Below are 18,294 nucleotides of genomic sequence, written 5' to 3'. Positions count from 1 at the left end.
GCTTCGATCTTTTCTTTTTTTTTAATTTTTTTTATCACCTTTACTCGTCCAAAGAAACCTCCATCGAGCAAATCAAACTCATCCTCGATTTATATTCTTCTCTTTCGTTTCTCGAGTCTCTGTTAAGCGCGGTCTTTCACAGCTCGAACCTATTCAAACGCGTCCGAATGTTCGCCGCTCGTTTTCCCTCCGATTCGAGGATCAAGAACGGAGACGACTGATCTCTTCTTGTATCATCATCGAGGATGAATGAAGTCGCTGGAAGTGACCACGCGACGATGACTCACGGCTGTCGGCCACGAAGAGCAAAGTTCTGTTTTCTGCTGCCATCGTTCCTTCGTTTCCCTCTCACTTTCCTACGGCATTCGCACCGTCCTTCCGTTCCTGGAATCCCACCATTCCACGTCCCTAATAGGGACAATCGATCTCACCGTTAATCGACCATTATTTTCTTTTATTATTAATTTCTGCCACGGGTCAGATTAAACTATTCGAGGGAGAATCGTTTGATACTCGGATTTCCAACCTGGCTAAGGAGTTGCAAAATATTTCTAATTGCAAAGGTGTCGACTCTGTTATTTTTAATTAATTATTTTTACAGAAAATTCAAAATTTATAAATGTTTTGTAACAGGCACAGGGGTGAAATGTTTAAATTATTATAAAAAGAAATTACTGATCGGGAAAAAAGTTGGGAAGCACTGGTTTATGGAATGAACGGGGAAGGGTGATAAATGCCGATGAATTTACGTCACGACGACGAACGGAAACACGCGTGTCGATTGGGGTGCCAGCGAGACGATTTCCGGTTTTTATTCAATATCGTGAAGGGATAGTCTCTGAATGATGTTTAGGAAATTAGCTTGACGGAATGAATCATTGATGAATTAATAATGACACGAGATCGATGCTGATTTTATTAACCGGAAATACGTCTCTCGGCTTAAACGAAATTCAATGTTATCTTTATTTCTACGTTCGAACCAGTTGTGTCGCTGATAACTGAAAATATTTCCTTTTTTAATGAAAACGTTCGCTGTAGATACCGAGCAGTTAATTTTTGTAATTAAAGATACCTGAACACTAGAAAATCGAAGCGTTAATGACTGTGCGATTACGCGTTGATTGCTTCACGGTTAAGAAGAAAAATGAGGAATTACGCGGAGGAAAAAATGGGCGAAACGTACTTGGAAAAATGACGGTTCGATAGATTGGGCGATCAAAGAGTTATTATGTAATTATTCGGTCGATTCGACTGATTGCAACGGAATCGGAATCTCTGAATCATCGAATAACGATACGTAACGCGATTCGATTGAAAAGGATCTTCCTACGATTTTTATTTATTCGCGCCTTTCTCAAATTTATCGTCTCGAACAATCTGGAGAACTGTCAGCCGGCGAACGACGAAACACACTTGTTGCAGATATCTTGACAAACACGAGAACGTAAACTCTGTTCAAATACCGCTTATCTGACTCGCTGGCATAAATTATACTCCCTAGTACGTGATTCACTGATGTTTCTTTTCACAAATACGTCCTTATCGCGCCGTGGCCGTGTAAAAATTTGTCGAAAATAGGAACTTAACAAATTTGAATACGAGACCGAAGTAGATTTGGAGAAAACGATTCTATTATACAGGGTAAAAGTGAAAGTTCCGACCGTTATTCGAGGCAAACAACACGTTTCTTCGTTAAAACGCAGACAAGTCTGCATAAATGATTAATTAAGAATACAATTTCCTTATCAACGAGTAACATTCCTTCGGTAGAATAAAAACATTCACAGTACAGTCGATGTTAATGAAATTTTAATAAACTGAAAGAATTGAAATTAATCTCGAGCAAAAAAGAAATAGTCAGATTTAAATTTCTTAAAATTCTAATTTTTCAAAATCGATGCAAAGCTTGCGATAATTCGTGAATTTTAATTGGTACGCGGCAATGAAATGCAGTAGTATAAGGTAGAATGAAAATAAATGAAATTCTCACTGATCAGACTGGTCTCGTTCGGGGTTCGAACGTTTCCCGCGTTTTCCAGCTGGAGTAGCGCACGTAAGCGCGTCGGACTCGCAACTGTTTCAGATTCGCGTCGGTAGCACGAGATTGTGGCCAACGGATGCCATGGCGTTTACCTCTTATGGCGGGGATAATGCAGGCACGGTGCCACATACGCGCGAACCAGCCTGGCACGTGTGCGAAACGCAAAACACCGCTCGCCCGTCGATTATTCGTGAATTTCGTCGGATGCGAAACACGAGCCCTTTGCTCCTCGAATTATCTTCGTACAGTCAATCACGAAAGTCTTCGTACACCGTTTAAAAAATGATTTGAGGCGTTTGGAGAAGCTACAAAAATTAATTTAATAAAATATGTATTTTTGCTGTTTTAAAAAATTACAATTTATCGAAATCGTGAAAAAAAATAGTAAAGGGTAATTTTTCAACCTTTTTATATGAGTCTATAATGAAAATATAAAATATGTCTTTCGTAGATTCAAATCAGTTATGTGTATGCTGAAAATTTCATCGATATCGATCAATGCACTTAAAAGTTGCAAGTAATTAAAATTTCCGAAAATCACGACTTTTTATTTAAGAACGTGACTTATATGGAAAAGTCGAAAAATTACCCTTCATTATTTTTTTCACCACTTCGAACTGTAATTTTTTAAAACAGCAAAAGTACATATCTTAGTAAATTAATTTTTATAGCTTCTCCAAAAGCCTCAAGTCATTTGGTCCAATTTTAAATAAGGCATTCTGTTTTAAACGGTGTACAATTGCACATCAGGGATACATTTCAGTAGTACAGATAAATAATTGAGCTCCAGAAAAATGATACAGAGAAAGGAATTTGAAGAAATCATCGAATCGGAAAAAATTTTAATTCCGAATATTTATGTATATGTGTCACACACGCGATACAGTTATTCTTATTGCGTCACCTGTGAAAGGTGAGGTTTTATCAAATCATTACACCTCGTGAGATCATTTGGACTTTTAAGAAAATACAAATCCTACTGGTGACTAATTTTGAATAATATTAATATCTGGATTTAAGGCGTTTAATCCAACGTTCAGCAAACGTGTCGGTATTTCGATAGGTAGAAAATAAGAATGATTTCACTTTATATTTGTGACGTCGTTAGAGATAATTTTCGATTTTCATCAAAGAACATTCCCCTCGATTTGGATTAAGAAATTACCGAATCGTTCATCGATCAAATCACTGCACGATAGATCTTATCAAAATTATCAGCCTCTACACAGAACATCAATTAAATGTTTTATTAATTAACACGCTGGAATAAAATGCAGTTAAACCTGGCGCGTTTAAAATATATTTCCTACAATTTAACAAGATCGTCTGGCTCTTAGAAATAAATTCACCTGCAATTCGAGTGTTCTTGTTTACCCGTTTTAATGGGCAATCGGTTTTCTTATTCCTTCGCGAATGAAATGACGTTTATCGATAAACATCGCGGTACTTCCATTGTTATAATTGCGGGTTTAATTGTGATCGTTGCATAGGGATCCAGACAGAAGAGGGACGTTTCCGGTAGGGAGAACGCAGAAATCTGCACGTGAGCCTATCAAACCGTCTCGGGTTAGGTTGGCTCGGCGCAGTTCTTTGAATGCTGTATCAGAAGTTTCCATTTACAAATTGCAAACTGTTCTTCCTTTTCGATTAAAAAAAAAAAACAACAACAACGATTTCATAGAAAACGAGGTCGACACGCGATCGGATGTCGGAAAATTCGCGTCCCGCCCGCCATTAATCACCGATCATCATCTAACGGATCACGTGAACTGTTCCGCCGATCAATTAACGCATTCTCTCACGTCATCGGCGTTTACCTTTCAGACGGCACAGCGATGCCAACGATCGCCGCTCGATTCCATCGGAAACGTCTCTCTATATCCACTGTCTCCTCGAACAGATTTCCTTACAATATCCGCGAGATTCCGAGCGATAATCAGAGCGGAGACGCGGGAAATCGACACCTTTTGCGATCGTGTTTCAAACACGAGTCATTGACACTGTTCGCCACGTGGTGCACCTTGCATCCACAGATGTCGTTCGGCACCGGTAGCGTTTTATTTTTTATTTTTTTTTTGAATTACGAATTTCCCGCCACACTTTTCTCGGGACAACGGAGAATTCTCCGCGTGATTTTTCGCACTCGGGTAACTGGATTTTTCGATAGAAATGCTGGAAAAAAAAAAAGGCGTAGAGATACGAGGTCGACGTGGAAGCCTCGTGAAACTGCGTTCGCGTTGGCAACCAGCGTACCAAGCAGCGAGCTTGTCCAGTGACGTCAACGAGCCTTCCTCGCCCGTCTTTATCCCTTCTCCTTTCTCTCTTACTTAGCCTTTTCCTCCTACCTCTTCAACGAGATCGAGGATCCTCAGCAACGCGTCACGTACACACACGATCGCGAACCTGTTGCTGAACATACCCGATGTATCTTTTAATCTTTTAGCTCGTCTTCGATGAATCCTCCGCCTCGAGAATTTTCGATCGTTTGTTTACACGGAATCGCAGGTGTTCGTTCACCTCCGGCGAAACGATTTTCAACGTGAATCGATGGATTTTTAGAAATCACGGCCTGGCTACGAATTCCTTTTAATTTATTCATCTGAAAGTTTCACGCGTGCTAAATTTTTTTCAGATATTCACCTTTGGAAGCGAAAATCGTGACGTCGGATGACTTCACGAGATTGTTGTTATTATGAAACGATTTCTGATTCTAGGAAGTTGTTATAAAATATGCAGCATTCGCGATCTAACTTGGCCACCTAAGCCATTAAAAAATCTCAATTTATCAGAAAAAATAATTTTTTTCTTTTTTCAAGAAATAGAAGATACAGAGGATTAGATAAATTTCAAGTAGAATACTTCAGGGTTGTTTTATAACAGCGTTAAAAATTGTTGGCAAAATTTCTTGAAAAATGACCGTCTGATTTATAGGCAAATCAAATTTTCCCGTAAATTGATCACTTTGAACGGTGGAGAGCTATCTATTCAGTGGTGAGTCTCGCGAACCTTGACAGGTTTACGAGAATTTATGATATCATTATTCGAAAACAACATTCACATATGGATGTTATGCATATTTTATGAGATTCATAGAACGTCGAGTGCTAGGCTGTCAAAGGCTGAATTTTTGGCGATATGGAAATTAGGTTCTTTAGAGGACGCCGTTATCTTATTATGCGTGTTCTGCCACGTTGTTCAAGGTGTATTAATTCATCAACACCTGTCAACTGTTTCTTTGCTTAGAATATTTATACTTTCTCATTTTCTATCACCCTGAAACTGTTTCTCGATCAAGTACTTTTATCGTTAGACAATTTTGCAATTATAATTATATTTGATATTACTGGGTTGAACGAGTAATTTGTGAATAAATTTCGATGGGCTGGACTAGTATATCTACCACCGTTCCCATCCATTATTCCATTGGAGAACAGTTAGAACTTGGTCGTTGAGCTGATTTTTCGTTGATCGTCAGATCGTTTCGCGAGCAGAGCACGTGCGTTCGCAGCTTGTATGCACGGTGTACACGCTAATGCGCACTAACAGGGCACACTGTGTACACTGGTATCCACTAATAGGGGACACACTTCGCCGTGATAATAACCAATTACGTCAACGAGGCCGGAGGGCACGACCGTGACGTTTCGACGAACACCATTGGTACTTTGACAACTGACCATCCTCCTTTTCCCTTGGATCAACGAAATTTTTCCTCTTTTCTTAATGAATTTTTCAGATTTGATCGTTGAATGTTGGAAACCTTGAACGTGGCTGTAATTAATCTCGAGACTTTTAGATCAGACGTCTGATACCGTTGTTATCTAAAAATATTTTTAATTATACACCTGTCGTTTCTTCGAGGAAATTCTTATATTTAAATCATTATGATGTTTTGTGTTATGTTATGTTAATGTGTTGAAAATTTTAGAATCATCTCTCGAAATACAAAATTGAATTAAAATTGGGGCTTTCTTCATGGTCCGCCGTCGCGGGGCGCCAAATCCAAGGGTTAATCCAATTAATCCAAGGGTTAATTGGAAAGTTGACGTATTAGATAATGTGTTGAAAATTTTAGAATCATCTCCCGAAATACAAAATTAAATTAAAATTGGGGCTCTCTTCATGGTCCGCCATCGCGGGGTGCCAAATCCAAGAGTTAATCGGAAAGTTAACGTATTAGATAATGTGTTGAAAATTTTAGAATCATCTCTCGAAATACAAAATTAAATTAAAATTGGGGCTCCCTTCATGGTCCGCCGTCGCGGGGCGCCGAATCCAAGGGTTAATCCAATTAATCCAAGGGTTAATCGGAAAGTTGACGTATTAGAATTTCTCGAACGTCTGATTCACTAACGCAGAAAGCGTAAAAAATGCAATTTTTCATACGTTCATCCGTCGTTAAGTCAGTGGTAATTGCAAGCGTTCATCTCGTTAATTATCGTTCATGAACCTGTTTGAATGGTTGTTTGTTTCTTCGAAATGTCAGGATGAAATTTCCGTTGAAAAAGCGTGAATTATGCGTATGCAGGACTGTGGTAACACGTAAGTCGTCTCGCTTTTAAAAGTGTGACGACCTTCGAGCTATCTTAGTCATGATTGCCGTGAAAATGAGGTAAACAAGCGTGTAATAAAATTGTTTTTCAAACAATTACTCTTTTTCTCGCGTTCAGTGAAACGACGGTGATTTTATCGCGGGAAAGTCGAACCCCATCCTCTTCTTCGCTCCTTGAATTTATCTTATTTCTTCTATTTTTAAAACTGCATTTTCTACTTCCTTCGCAAGTTTCATTTTTCCTCATTTCTTTCGTTGCTAATTTTTCCAAATCAAACTGGAATCGTTAATTTACATTCAAAGCAGGATTCGTAAGGAGATCGGCGTTAGACGCGAATCGTTCTACGCAAGATAGTTGTCGCATATAATCAGCATATCAGACCGAGGACAATCCCGAAGGAGGATGTCGCAATTCGCGTTGCAAGGTGATACGGCTTCGCTGTTTTTTCTATCCCCGTGTGTGTCGGCTGTCATTCTAGACGGTGCTCATTGTCGTCCAGACAATAGCTGTTTTGAATAAGAAACGGAGAGATTCGCGATAACGCGATTGCGAGGAGCGACAGAAGAATCGAGACGTGCAATTACACCCGGTTGACTTGACGTAATAAAGGTCGTTGACGCCAATGATCCGAGAAGAAATTAACTCCCGAGAAAATAAGTTCATTTTCATTTATCACCCATATCGTTAACAGTGAAATTTCTAATTTGCAATTTTTTCCATTTTTCAATATTAATTATTTCAACTTTGAAACTGCCAACTCTTTCGTAGCGATTAAAGGGTTAAGAAGGTTAAATTCTTCGGCTTTAGCGGATCCCTTGATCCCGGAGTATCCTAGTTGTTCGTTTCGCGAGGCTGCTCGACGAGACAGGTGAAATGTAGCCCGTAAGCAAGGACACGGGTCGTCCGTGTGTTACTCGCGCGAAATCTACGTGCTCGAGTAACTTGATAGCCGGTTTACCGTGTTTCGCGCGGTGTCATGTGCCCGTCGCGTGTGGATGAAAAGCACGACGAAAGAAGCGGGTAGCGAAGAGGGAAGAGGCCTAGGCCGAGATTAAACAATTGACTGGCGTGATAACGAGGGCACTTCCCGCCACTAAACTCATCCTGTCGTGTCGTCTAACTAACCTACGGCTCTCTGGATATCCACTTAATCCTCTACTCATCCATCTGCCCTTCAACAATCGCGCGTTGCGTCACGCACGATCTGGAATACCCTGACGAAACGGTGTGTTGTTCCCGTTCCGAATCGTGCATCGCCGACTTAAATTGAATGAAAGGGATAATTCCTTTTGCCTTATCGCCATTAAGATCGTTCTGTCGTGTCATTTAACTGACGATTTCCGCACCCGTTTAACCTCATCTCGCGACATACAGTAAAAGCTGGATATATGCAACGAAAAATTGGCTGGATATATGCAACATCGCTATTCCCTCCACTTGGGGGGATCTCCCTAAGCGAACCGAGACGCTCGACGAGGAAGCCGTGTAATACGTTCCGAACCGTTATATCGGCGTGACTAATACTAATTCAACGATAAAACTTTTTTATTTTTAACTTTTTCTTAATGAAACTTTTACTAACGCATTTGTGAGATTTTTCTGATTAAAATGATACCAAACATAAGGCAGGCCGTACACCAAAGATGCATCAAACACGCAACATGCAACATGCAACACGTCGCATGTTATGCACGAATGTAGAATCGACACCTCGACTGGATATATGAAACATTAAATGCCCAGAATCAACACCTCGGCTGGATATATGAAACATTCAATGCCCAGAATCGACACCTCGGCTGGATATATGAAACATTAAATGCCTAGAATCGACACCTCGGCTGGATACATGCAACGTCTGGGTCCCAATGTTTGTTGCATATATCCAGCTTTTACTGTAGTTCGAACCGGGGCTCGTACCGATCATCGTTAAAAATCTTTTAGATGTTTCAAGATAAACACTTTGCAGTGGAAATATATTAAATTTAATTACTGTTAAACGACGAGCACCTAGGCAATCGCCTAATCTGCCTAGGCTCAGGGCGGGCCCTGCCATTTGTTGTGGGACGTATCGAAGCTCTGATTATTAAAAATAGAAGTAATTCTATTTTGTTAATTTTATCACGAAACTCGATCGACGTTTCAGCCGAGTCTCGCGACCCGTTGCACATCAGGATCTCGTTATCTATCGCGTGTAAAGTGAACTGGCAGTGGCTCGATTAAAACGATGACACAGCCTCGGGCTATGAATCGGAGCGTTATAGTTGATAATGTCGTTCTAAATTCAACATACACCGAGTTATTTATAGAGCGTCTTCTCTGTACGTGTTGTGTCGTTATCTATATTACTACAGGGAGGAGAATTTCTCCTGCGCGTTGCTATTCTGCTACTATGATAGAAAATCAAATAAAAAAATCTTTATTTACAAGTGTCCATTCTCGACAAATTAATTTTGCATTTGAAAAAAAAAGAAAATAGAAACTTGTTATTTCTGTAATTTGAATATTTCTACAATCTGCAATCCCCCCCCCCCGGGTCTTTAGTCAGCTTCCTATTCCGTCATTGAGAAATTGGAACAAATGCAAAACGGGGAAACGAAAGACAGAGATACTCTGATCGTCAGAAACGAACCGGATGCAGAGTAGTTAGACAAACTTGAGCCAACGGCGCATATGCATGAAAAGTACTCGGCATGACGTCTTTGTGTCCCAGTTAGAACAATTTAGAAGACCACTTCTACGGTGAAGTCGAGTTGTTTTAAGAGGGCTCGATCGTTGCAAATCGCCTGCGGAGTAATTGATCCGACGAAGGCAATTTGCCTGGCGGGAATCCTTAAGTCTTCGATCGCGAAACGGAACGATTATACTTTCCAAGGATCTTTACTTGGTATAAGATGCGAAGCGTCGCTCACCTAAACTTGTTCCTGAGGGCCTCTGTGCCGGGGATGATGATTCGTCTTCGATGAATCGAAGTCCAACGCTTCGTGTCGAGGCAGGTATCCCTTCGCGATCGTCGGCTCCACGTTTATAACGTGCTCGTCGTCGCCGACGATGAAAGTAGTCTTCTTGTGCATCTCCTTCGATTTCTGATTCTCGCCTAAACTCGATCTCCTGGAGGAAGGGTGAGGATGAGGCGGAGGCTCGCGGTACGCTTCTCCTGATTCAGCGAACTTTGTGTGCCTAGAGAAATAAAATTCAAGGAATGAGTATATTCTTGTAAAAGGAGCTTAGGAATTTTAATACGTTGAACGCCATGGGGGTCACCGGTGAACGACACCGTAAATTACACATGCCTGAATAATTAAAAGAAAATAGAGAAACATTATTTTAAATAATATTGTTATGGAAAGCTTAAAACTTGAAAATTAATTACTTCTATTTATAATAATTAGAGCTTCAATACGTCCTACAGCGAATGGTAGGGCCGGCCCTGGGCTTGGGCAGACTAGGCGATTGCCTAGGGCTCCCTTAAGACGATTTTGCGTCTAAGAATGCAAGAAGACTAAATTAGTTAATTTTATAAATTTTATTTGAGGTACTTTATTATATGTCATTTTTCGGAGCTCGCCTCGGGCTCCAGAAATCTCAGGGTCGGCCCTGACGAGTGGCGTTCAACGTGTTAATTTCAACATTCCAGTAATTTCTTTTCTACCTGGGGTCTAAATGCTGTCGAGAGGGTGATTTTGGGGGAAGAGGATTATTAAGCCCTGGAATTTGATCTATAGTCGTCCTCGAACTGGATCTTCTAATAATATCCACGTTAGATCTAGATTCGCTTTTCCTTGAATCTAACGTACACCTCGATGGTTCTCTGTGCAGTCGTTTCTCTTCCTTGCCGTGTACGCGATTTTTCCTCAACGTCGCGTTAATGTCCTCCAGTACGCGGTTGTAATCTTCCTGGCCCGTTGAGTCCTCCGGAATGTAGCCGATTGGATGGGACTCGTTGTCCAGGAACTGCGTGGGAATAAAAATGATTTTTTTAAAAATTGGAAAATCGTGAAGTATAGAAAATATGCACCTCGTTCTGGGTATAAAATACCGGCTGTTTCGCCTCGGTTTGACCGCTTTGCATGCTCTCGCGTCTCAGAGAACCGTCAGGGCCGGTGATCATGACCGGGATCGGAGTCAGTGGCGCCATAGGGATGTTCATGTGTAGCCCGCCGGTTGACGATGCCAAGCTGGAACCGGATCCGGTGGTCAAAGAACTGCTGGACGCGTCGCGATAATGAGCGAATCCACTGGTGCTCATACGTTCTGAAATCGTAACGAGAATCTGAATATGATAATCGGATAGAAGATGCAGCAAAAATAACCCAGCTCGATAAGAGACTGCAGGAATCTGGTTCCTCGTTTATTATTTCTTTTTTCAAAGCAACCATTTGATTTTTTGTTATAAAGAAAACGAGTATTAATTGGAAAATTATGAAAATTATACAGAAAGTTCTAAATATATACTTTGGATGTTATGTCGTTCGATTATGTTAAATTTATTGGAAATAAAATTGCTAACTCGGGAAGTCATTTAAATGAAAGTTTGCACAGTGAATTTAATAAACTCGATTCATGTTGATCGAGGTATAGAGTTAATTATTCATGAAATAGAGTTCGCTTTTTATTTTCGCCATTGATCCTGCACTCTTTTAGTCATTTAAATATTTAAAAAAGTGCTGCAAGTTTTCTGTACCTCCTTTCGCACGTTGTATAGCTCTGATCTTATCCAGATCAGCTGCTGAACACAACGGTGTATCAACTTCGTACGTGTTATTAAACAAAGTGTAATTCACTTCGTACTCTCCGGTCTCCTTTTTAAAAGTAATTATGTGTTCGAATCTGTGACCCCATAGAATTTCGGACGGTAGATAGGAGCTTCTAGCCTGAGTAGTCATACCTGTCGACTCGATTACACCTGGAATCAGAGAGTTATTAAAATTTCTGTCTTTTAGTTTGAATAATATACAGTGGGTGGTGAAATTATTAGAGCCACGGTATGAAAAATAGGTTTTTCGTGTTTCTGTAGAAATAGAGCCACTGTAGATCCAATTAATCGATAATCCTTCAATAATAATATACAAAAAATTTGATTGCTTTATTTCTGGCCCATATTTCGATCAATTAACATTTATTATTAATAATAAGTGTTTCCACAAATTTTCGATGGGGTTGAAGTCAAGAACTTTCACTCTTTTCAACTGTGTATCATAATTTTACAAGCATCAATACACCATAAAAAAATAACAAAAACTCGGTTTTCATTTAAGAATTAATGATTTCTATGTAAAATCATCAATTTATGCGAGTGGCTCTAATAACAAGCTAAAGTGAATTAGAGCGAGATTCGCTCTAGAGCCAACCCTTTTTTGGCCATTTCCGGTCAGACTGAAAGTGGCACAAAAAAAATTTTTTTCCGGCACAAACACAATGGCGCAAGAATTTTTTCGATAACTCTTATCGTTTGGCCTGTACAAAAGTGACAAAAAGTCTAAATGCTACAGCCCCCTTAAGAAGATTTTCAATCTTAGAAACTAGTTGGCTAATAATTTGATCAACCGCTGTAATTCTAAATAAATTCTTCTACCTTCCAATATAACCACGATCTCGAATCGCTCTCGCAGCATATCACTGGCTGATATGTGATAAAGCGGTGACTGTTCGTCGATCTTGTGTACAATGGTGGTTGGCCAAATAAAAAATATCTTATCCTCCTCGCCATCTCCGCCCACTTTCAATTCCGTCTGGAAGAACGGCAACAATTCTCCTTCCCTGGTCACCTAAAATTCCAACGGTTGATTCACATATTTGTTTATCGAATCGTTTTCATCGATATCCTTCGTCAGAGAGAAGAATAACGAATGCATCGAGCGTCTAATTATAGAGAAACACAGTGACCGTAAGTGGCAAGTGTTTCAGGTTAAAATAACTTTAGCCGGATAAGATGGTCAAAAGTGCCACCAAACCAAATTCGACTTGCTTCGAACCAATCGATAGGTGATAAAAAAAAACAATCTGTGCCAAGTTTCAACCCTGTATCTCATCTGGGAGGATAATTAAGGGTAAAAATGTAATCGCCAAGTTTTTGGCCAATTTCTCCTATTTAATGACATTCGAAAATTCTGAAAAAAATCAGAGACATTTCTATTTGTGAGGCACATATTACAGAATTTTTTCAGATTTTTTGGTAAGGTGCGCCAAGATTTTGAATAAGGGTCATATACTTCTATTAATTAAATTAAATTTATGTTTAATAATATAATTAAACTTATTTTTTTTATGATGAATCGATATTTGAGGAATTCATTCAAGGTATATTAACAAAAATATTGCACAAAGTGAAATTTTTACTTGTTGGCCCGCCTCTGATTTATTGAATCAAGGAGCGTACTTTGAGTTTAAGCTTGACCGCACTTGTTTCTTTCGCGTAGCTCACCTTCCTTTTGATCATCTGAGCTCTGACATGAGCCTCGATGATGTGACTTTTTCTCATGTCACCGACGCGAAACATCAGACACGGTTGACCGTCCCTCTGACATATCACGGCATTTCTCGAAAATAGCAACGTCTGCGTCCTCTTCTTCGGTCGGGACAGTTTCGCGAACACTATACCGACCATAAAGGCCTGCAGTATCACACCGGTCATCGATTGGATGCATATGACGAACACCGCCTCTGGACACTCGTCCGTTGGATGCTTCGAACCGTACCTACGAAAATGACACTAATTATTCGTCGATGCGACGATAGAAAATTAAATCTTCGTTAAATGGTTCGTTCAGTTGAGTATTTCCTTGAGAAGACACTTATCTATAGAAATGTTACTCTCAATTTATATCGAAGATTTACACGTACCTTTTGAATAATTCATTTCTAATTCAATGATTTATTGAAGATCGTAGGGAATCAGTGAAGGAGACAAGGTGTCTCGTTATTTCTCGATTAAACGTACCTAATTTGAATATTTTAACACGTCGACTGTAACATAGATCATTGGCGAACTATGTTATAAATTTAATCAAAATTGTCTGCAGAAAAAATTTGAGTAATTTTAAAGCAAATTTAATTATCTCTTAATAACTGTTATTACTGTGTATTTCATTACACGTGATCATTTTCTTGACTCCAGTCAACGTGTTAATGTTCTCGTATCGAGAACTAATTATAGGTTTTAGAAAGTACGTTAAACCGAGATAAACTCGAATTACGTGTAGTACTTTTTTTTTTTTTTTTTCTGTCAGGATACCTCCTGTTCAAGGCTCGGTAACATGCATAGTTTTATATCTTGTCTCGATTTTCTAAGACGAGAAATCTCCATCAATTCGTTCTCTATTCTCTTACTCTTCTCGTTCGTTAATTGTCCTAATATCAAGTCCCATTCTACTGCACGAACAGTTTAATTGAATGTTAAATAATCGAAGGGTAGGGAAACTTCATCCAAAAGCGGCTGTTTGATTAATAGCGTCTGAAATTCGTTCGAATCACTGATCAAAGATAATTGATAATACGTGGGGAAATATTTGATTAGTCACCCGATCGTGTGCTGTGTCTCGATCGAGAATAGGAACGAGCTGGTGAATCCACGAATGTCGACGATACACGGTGTGAACGTCTGATTCGGATTCGTATAATTCTCTGGATCTAGATCGCCGTGGCTGTACGCGATCAGCCACCATATCAGAGCGAAACCAAGCCAGGACAGTAGAAAATTCATGGAGAACACCAACAGTGTCCATCTCCATTGCGCGTCCACCAGTGTCGTGAAAATGTCCTGAAAAACAAAAAAAAAAAAAAAAAAAAAGAAAGAAAAGAAAAATTATTGAAACTCTGACGTTGGTGGTCAAAATTAGAAATCGAAGAATGAAACCTGGCGCCTTTGTGTTTGTTAAAATGAGGAGAAAGGAAGGTAATTTTAGTATTCTTCTATAGTAAACGTTTCGAGTGGATACGATGATATTACATCAAAGCGTGCGGCAATTTGGCAAGTAATCGTATTCACAAAATAGATCGAGACACGCGAAGTTCGTCTCCTTGTACTGGACCGAAGGAGATCGTGTAAAAAGGTAAACGATCATTTTTACTGCCAGACACTTGCGCGATCGCCTTGAACGGCAGAGCTCGACGAACATAAGCGTACGATTTTAGAAATGCTTTAAAATTACCTGAAGGTAACGTCGTCGTCGTTTCGCCACATTTCCTTGTACGACATTGCAATCGCCGTGCTTGAAAACCACCCTCTTTCGTATCCTTCGAGAACTGAACCTCGTCTGGCGATATCTGAAAACAATGATCGTTATTGTAATAACAATTGAAATTGGATGAAGAATCAATCATTTCTTATTTGTTTGAATGGGATTTCTATCCAGTCGTTCATCGTAGAATGTATATTTTCATCTCTATTGGAAATCAATTATTATTTTCATTCAATATCATCTTCCTTTTCTCGAATTAATCTTGTTATTTGGATAATTTCTTATTATCTTCGGTTTAATGGTCGCGAGAAGAGTGAAAGGTGTACAGTTGTTTGTGCAACTGGTTATTATTTTATTTATTCACGGTTTGACGAAAGAAATGGTTACACAGTTGCGTTTCGTGGTAAATGAAAAACGAGACACCAGCTTGCCACCCACGGCTACTCTAAAGGCCGTTTAAAACGGTCGTATCGTCTGCTCGGAAATATACGAAGTTTAATGCCAAAGGATGTAATTTATCGTCGAAATGCTATCGTTCGCGCCAGGACAGGGACCGATCGAAGGCAATCCGCTAAAAAATCGATAGACGAACATGATCGTCTTCCCCTTCCACGTGAATCACGATTTTCGATCGGTTCGATGAGAATTTCGTGGAGCAGCTCTTTTGATGAAAGCTTTTATGACCAACAGTTCACACTTAATAATATGAATTGCACTTCTGAACAGTTGAAATCCTTTTGCAAAATAATTTAACATTTTCAATCCTTGGAACTTGGAAAATTCATCATTTAGAAAATTTAAAACTGAGGAATTTCTCCTGAAGCAAACAGAGCAAAGTTCGATTCCCTGAATATGCAAATCAGTATCGGGAAACTTGATTCATCCAAGTTCATTTGGAATTTTCAAAATTCATAATTTACAGAAATTTTTAGAAAATTTAAAACTGAGGAATCTTTTTCTGAAGGTTTCCATAAACCTCCAAAGCAAACAGAGCAAAATTCGATTCCCTGAATACGCAAATCAGTATTGAGAAACTTGATTCATCCAAGTTCATTTGGAATTTTCAAAATTCATAATTTAAAGAAGTTTTTAGAAAATTTAAAACTGAGGAATCTTTTTCTGATGGTTTCCATAATCTTCCAAAGCAAACAGAGCAAAGTTCGATTTCCTGAATATGTAAATAAGTATCGAGAAACTTGATTCATCCAAGTTCATCTGGAATTTTCAAAATTCATAATTTAAAGAAGTTTTTAGAAAATTTAAAACTGAGGAATCTTTTCCTGATGGTTTCCATAATCTTCCAAAGCAAACAGAGCAAAGTTCGATTTCCTGAATATGTAAATAAGTATCGAGAAACTTGATTCATCCAAGTTCATTTGGAATTTTCAAAATTCATAATTTAAAGAAATTTTTAGAAAATTTAAAATTGAGGAATCTTTTTCTGATGGTTTCCATAATCTTCCAAAGCAAACAGAGGAAAGTTCAATTCCCTGAATATGAAAATAAGTATCGAGAAACTGGGTTCATCCAAATATTTGATCGATCTTGTTTTATCTGGGTCACTTCAGCAGAGTATAGAGAAACGTTTGAACAAGTTGTTAGTATTAATCTATCGACCTTAATAATTCGTAAAAAAGCTCGTAATTTAGTCTGGCGTAAACTGACCCATCTCGTCCAAAAGAGTTCGCGAATCTTGCGAAATGTTTCCAAATAACCTGTGACTATTTCGAATATAAATACAGTGTGAAAGCTTTTCCTTGTGACATACCACGCGGTCTTCGAACTTTCTTTATCGAACGGTGGGCGTTCGAGGAGAAATTGTTCGATTTGGAGAAGAATGGGGTGAACTCTATTGGAAACTACTTGTTGCATTTGGAATTTAAACGATTGGAAACGTTTAATGGTAGTTAGGAAAAGTGGAATTTTAAAAATATCTTCAGAATTTAATATCGATTGGAAGAAGGTAATTAACAAATATTGAAAATTGCAAATTCGGTTTACTTCGGTTCATTTTCCTTGAAAATCTTTCTAAAGAAGAATGAAAGATAATCACGTGCGTTAGGGTTTAACTAGAGTTTCCGGGTGTGATTGAAGATTCCAGTTACGTTTCGCCAGACGAGACACGAGTTCCCGTCTGATCGACTCGTCCCGAAATAAACTCGGCCATGAGGAACACCGAAAATTCGTAAAGCTAGACAAGATCGAGATTAGAACAGTCAAGTCCGGCTGTTTACAGACAGTGTTGCGCAGCCACGGATTATTACGATTCCTGTGTCAAAGGCGGTAAAGTTTTCTTGGCAGACTCCGACGAGGATGACCCGCGATCTTTGTCACTTTGAACTTGCCTCTTCACGTACCTGAACGAAATTGTTCGGGGAAATACGAATTTTCTTTCTCATTTCTCGACGTCAGAGGGATTTCGACGAAACGCACCGCATCTATCTGGTGTAAAACAGTATCGTATATTTTCGTTTCGTTCGATTATCCTGACGAAAGAGATGTCCTTCGAGTATACAGGGTAAGCTAGAATATGAATATTGATAGCGGAGAAAAATAAATTGAAAGTGTAGAATAGAATTTCATTCTACAATTTCAATTTATCTTTGCTCGTAGAATTACACTGGTGGAATTTATTCTGGACACTTTGAATAAAAATATTCTTTATATCATATTTCTGCAGAAAATGTATATTCTGCTATGCTAAATTGATACTGTAATCTATCATGTTTATACTTAATATTTTCACATGAATTGCTTTGTAAATGGTTGAAAGAATATTCAACAAAATATTAATTTTTTTCTACCTCCTTGGATATGTTGAAATTGTAATTTTTATACAAACGACGCCCTAAAATTAGAAAACAATGATTATTATATTAAATAATTTGAAGAAATTCGAAATTCAAGTAAAAATTTAAAAGTGTCCTGAATTAATTCCACTAGTGTACCTTTTGTCTGTATACCTGCACGAAGCGGCTCGAACATGTCTTTTTGCCAATTTTCTGGATGGATCCTCAAGAAATGGACTGCCACTGTTTTTTCCTTCTGCCTCTCTGGGGATTCTTCGAACGATAAAAATAACTTGATCAGAGGCTTGGTTGATGGTATCGAACAGTGATCGAACACGGGAATCAGTGAAACGTTGTCGTTTCTCTCAAAGAATAACAATTACAGCTTAGGATATTGATGGAAGAAGGTAACGGTTTGGCTTGGTTCGTTCTCCTGGCAAACGACGTTCTAAATTCGTGTGCTTTCGCATCGTTCAACCCTGACATATTGACCCAAGATGAAAATAGATTAAGACTTCCACACCTGTTCGAGCTGTTGCTTACGAGGCTGGAAGATGTCGTTTCGAGACGTGGAAGATGCTCTTATCTGTCAGAAGGAAACGTTACGTCGGCGAACACTTTCAGAGAAACGTCGGAAACTCGCAAGATTTGAAACGTCTCGGCTAGAGGGAACTTATTTTCCTTTTTCTTTTATTTATCCAGCTGAATTTAATCAGGAAAAGCCGCAA

At 38.9% G+C, this 18,294-nt stretch overlaps 1 protein-coding gene across 6 annotated transcripts in view; it reads right to left on the bottom strand.

The window, feature by feature from the left end:
* LOC117604516 (G protein-activated inward rectifier potassium channel 2) overlaps positions 1 to 18,294 on the bottom strand; it is a 35,080-nt gene that overhangs the window by 11,268 nt on the left and 5,518 nt on the right. For 2 of the 6 annotated variants that reach the window (XM_034324639.2, XM_034324646.2), the window contains exons 2-11: positions 17,741 to 17,839; positions 14,748 to 14,862; positions 14,118 to 14,356; positions 13,022 to 13,295; positions 12,173 to 12,365; positions 11,282 to 11,503; positions 10,616 to 10,851; positions 10,250 to 10,551; positions 9,510 to 9,777; positions 10 to 408 (exon numbers count right to left, since the gene is read on the bottom strand). In XM_034324639.2, the coding sequence (XP_034180530.1) occupies positions 9,510 to 9,777; positions 10,250 to 10,551; positions 10,616 to 10,851; positions 11,282 to 11,503; positions 12,173 to 12,365; positions 13,022 to 13,295; positions 14,118 to 14,356; positions 14,748 to 14,862; positions 17,741 to 17,839 (1,948 nt within the window). In that variant the 3' untranslated portion in view covers positions 10 to 408. Of the gene's footprint in view, positions 1 to 9; positions 409 to 9,509; positions 9,778 to 10,249; positions 10,552 to 10,615; positions 10,852 to 11,281; positions 11,504 to 12,172; positions 12,366 to 13,021; positions 13,296 to 14,117; positions 14,357 to 14,747; positions 14,863 to 17,740; positions 17,840 to 18,294 lie in introns of those variants that run through there. The other 4 variants (XM_034324645.2, XM_034324647.2, XM_034324641.2 and 1 more) reach the window with 3 other exon arrangements.

This window comes from Osmia lignaria, chromosome 7 (genome assembly GCF_051020975.1).
Source record: "Osmia lignaria lignaria isolate PbOS001 chromosome 7, iyOsmLign1, whole genome shotgun sequence".
NCBI classification, from domain to species: domain Eukaryota; kingdom Metazoa; phylum Arthropoda; class Insecta; order Hymenoptera; family Megachilidae; genus Osmia; species Osmia lignaria.
Note: the sequence above shows the minus strand (reverse complement) of the source record. Positions and strands in the feature narration are given on the sequence as shown.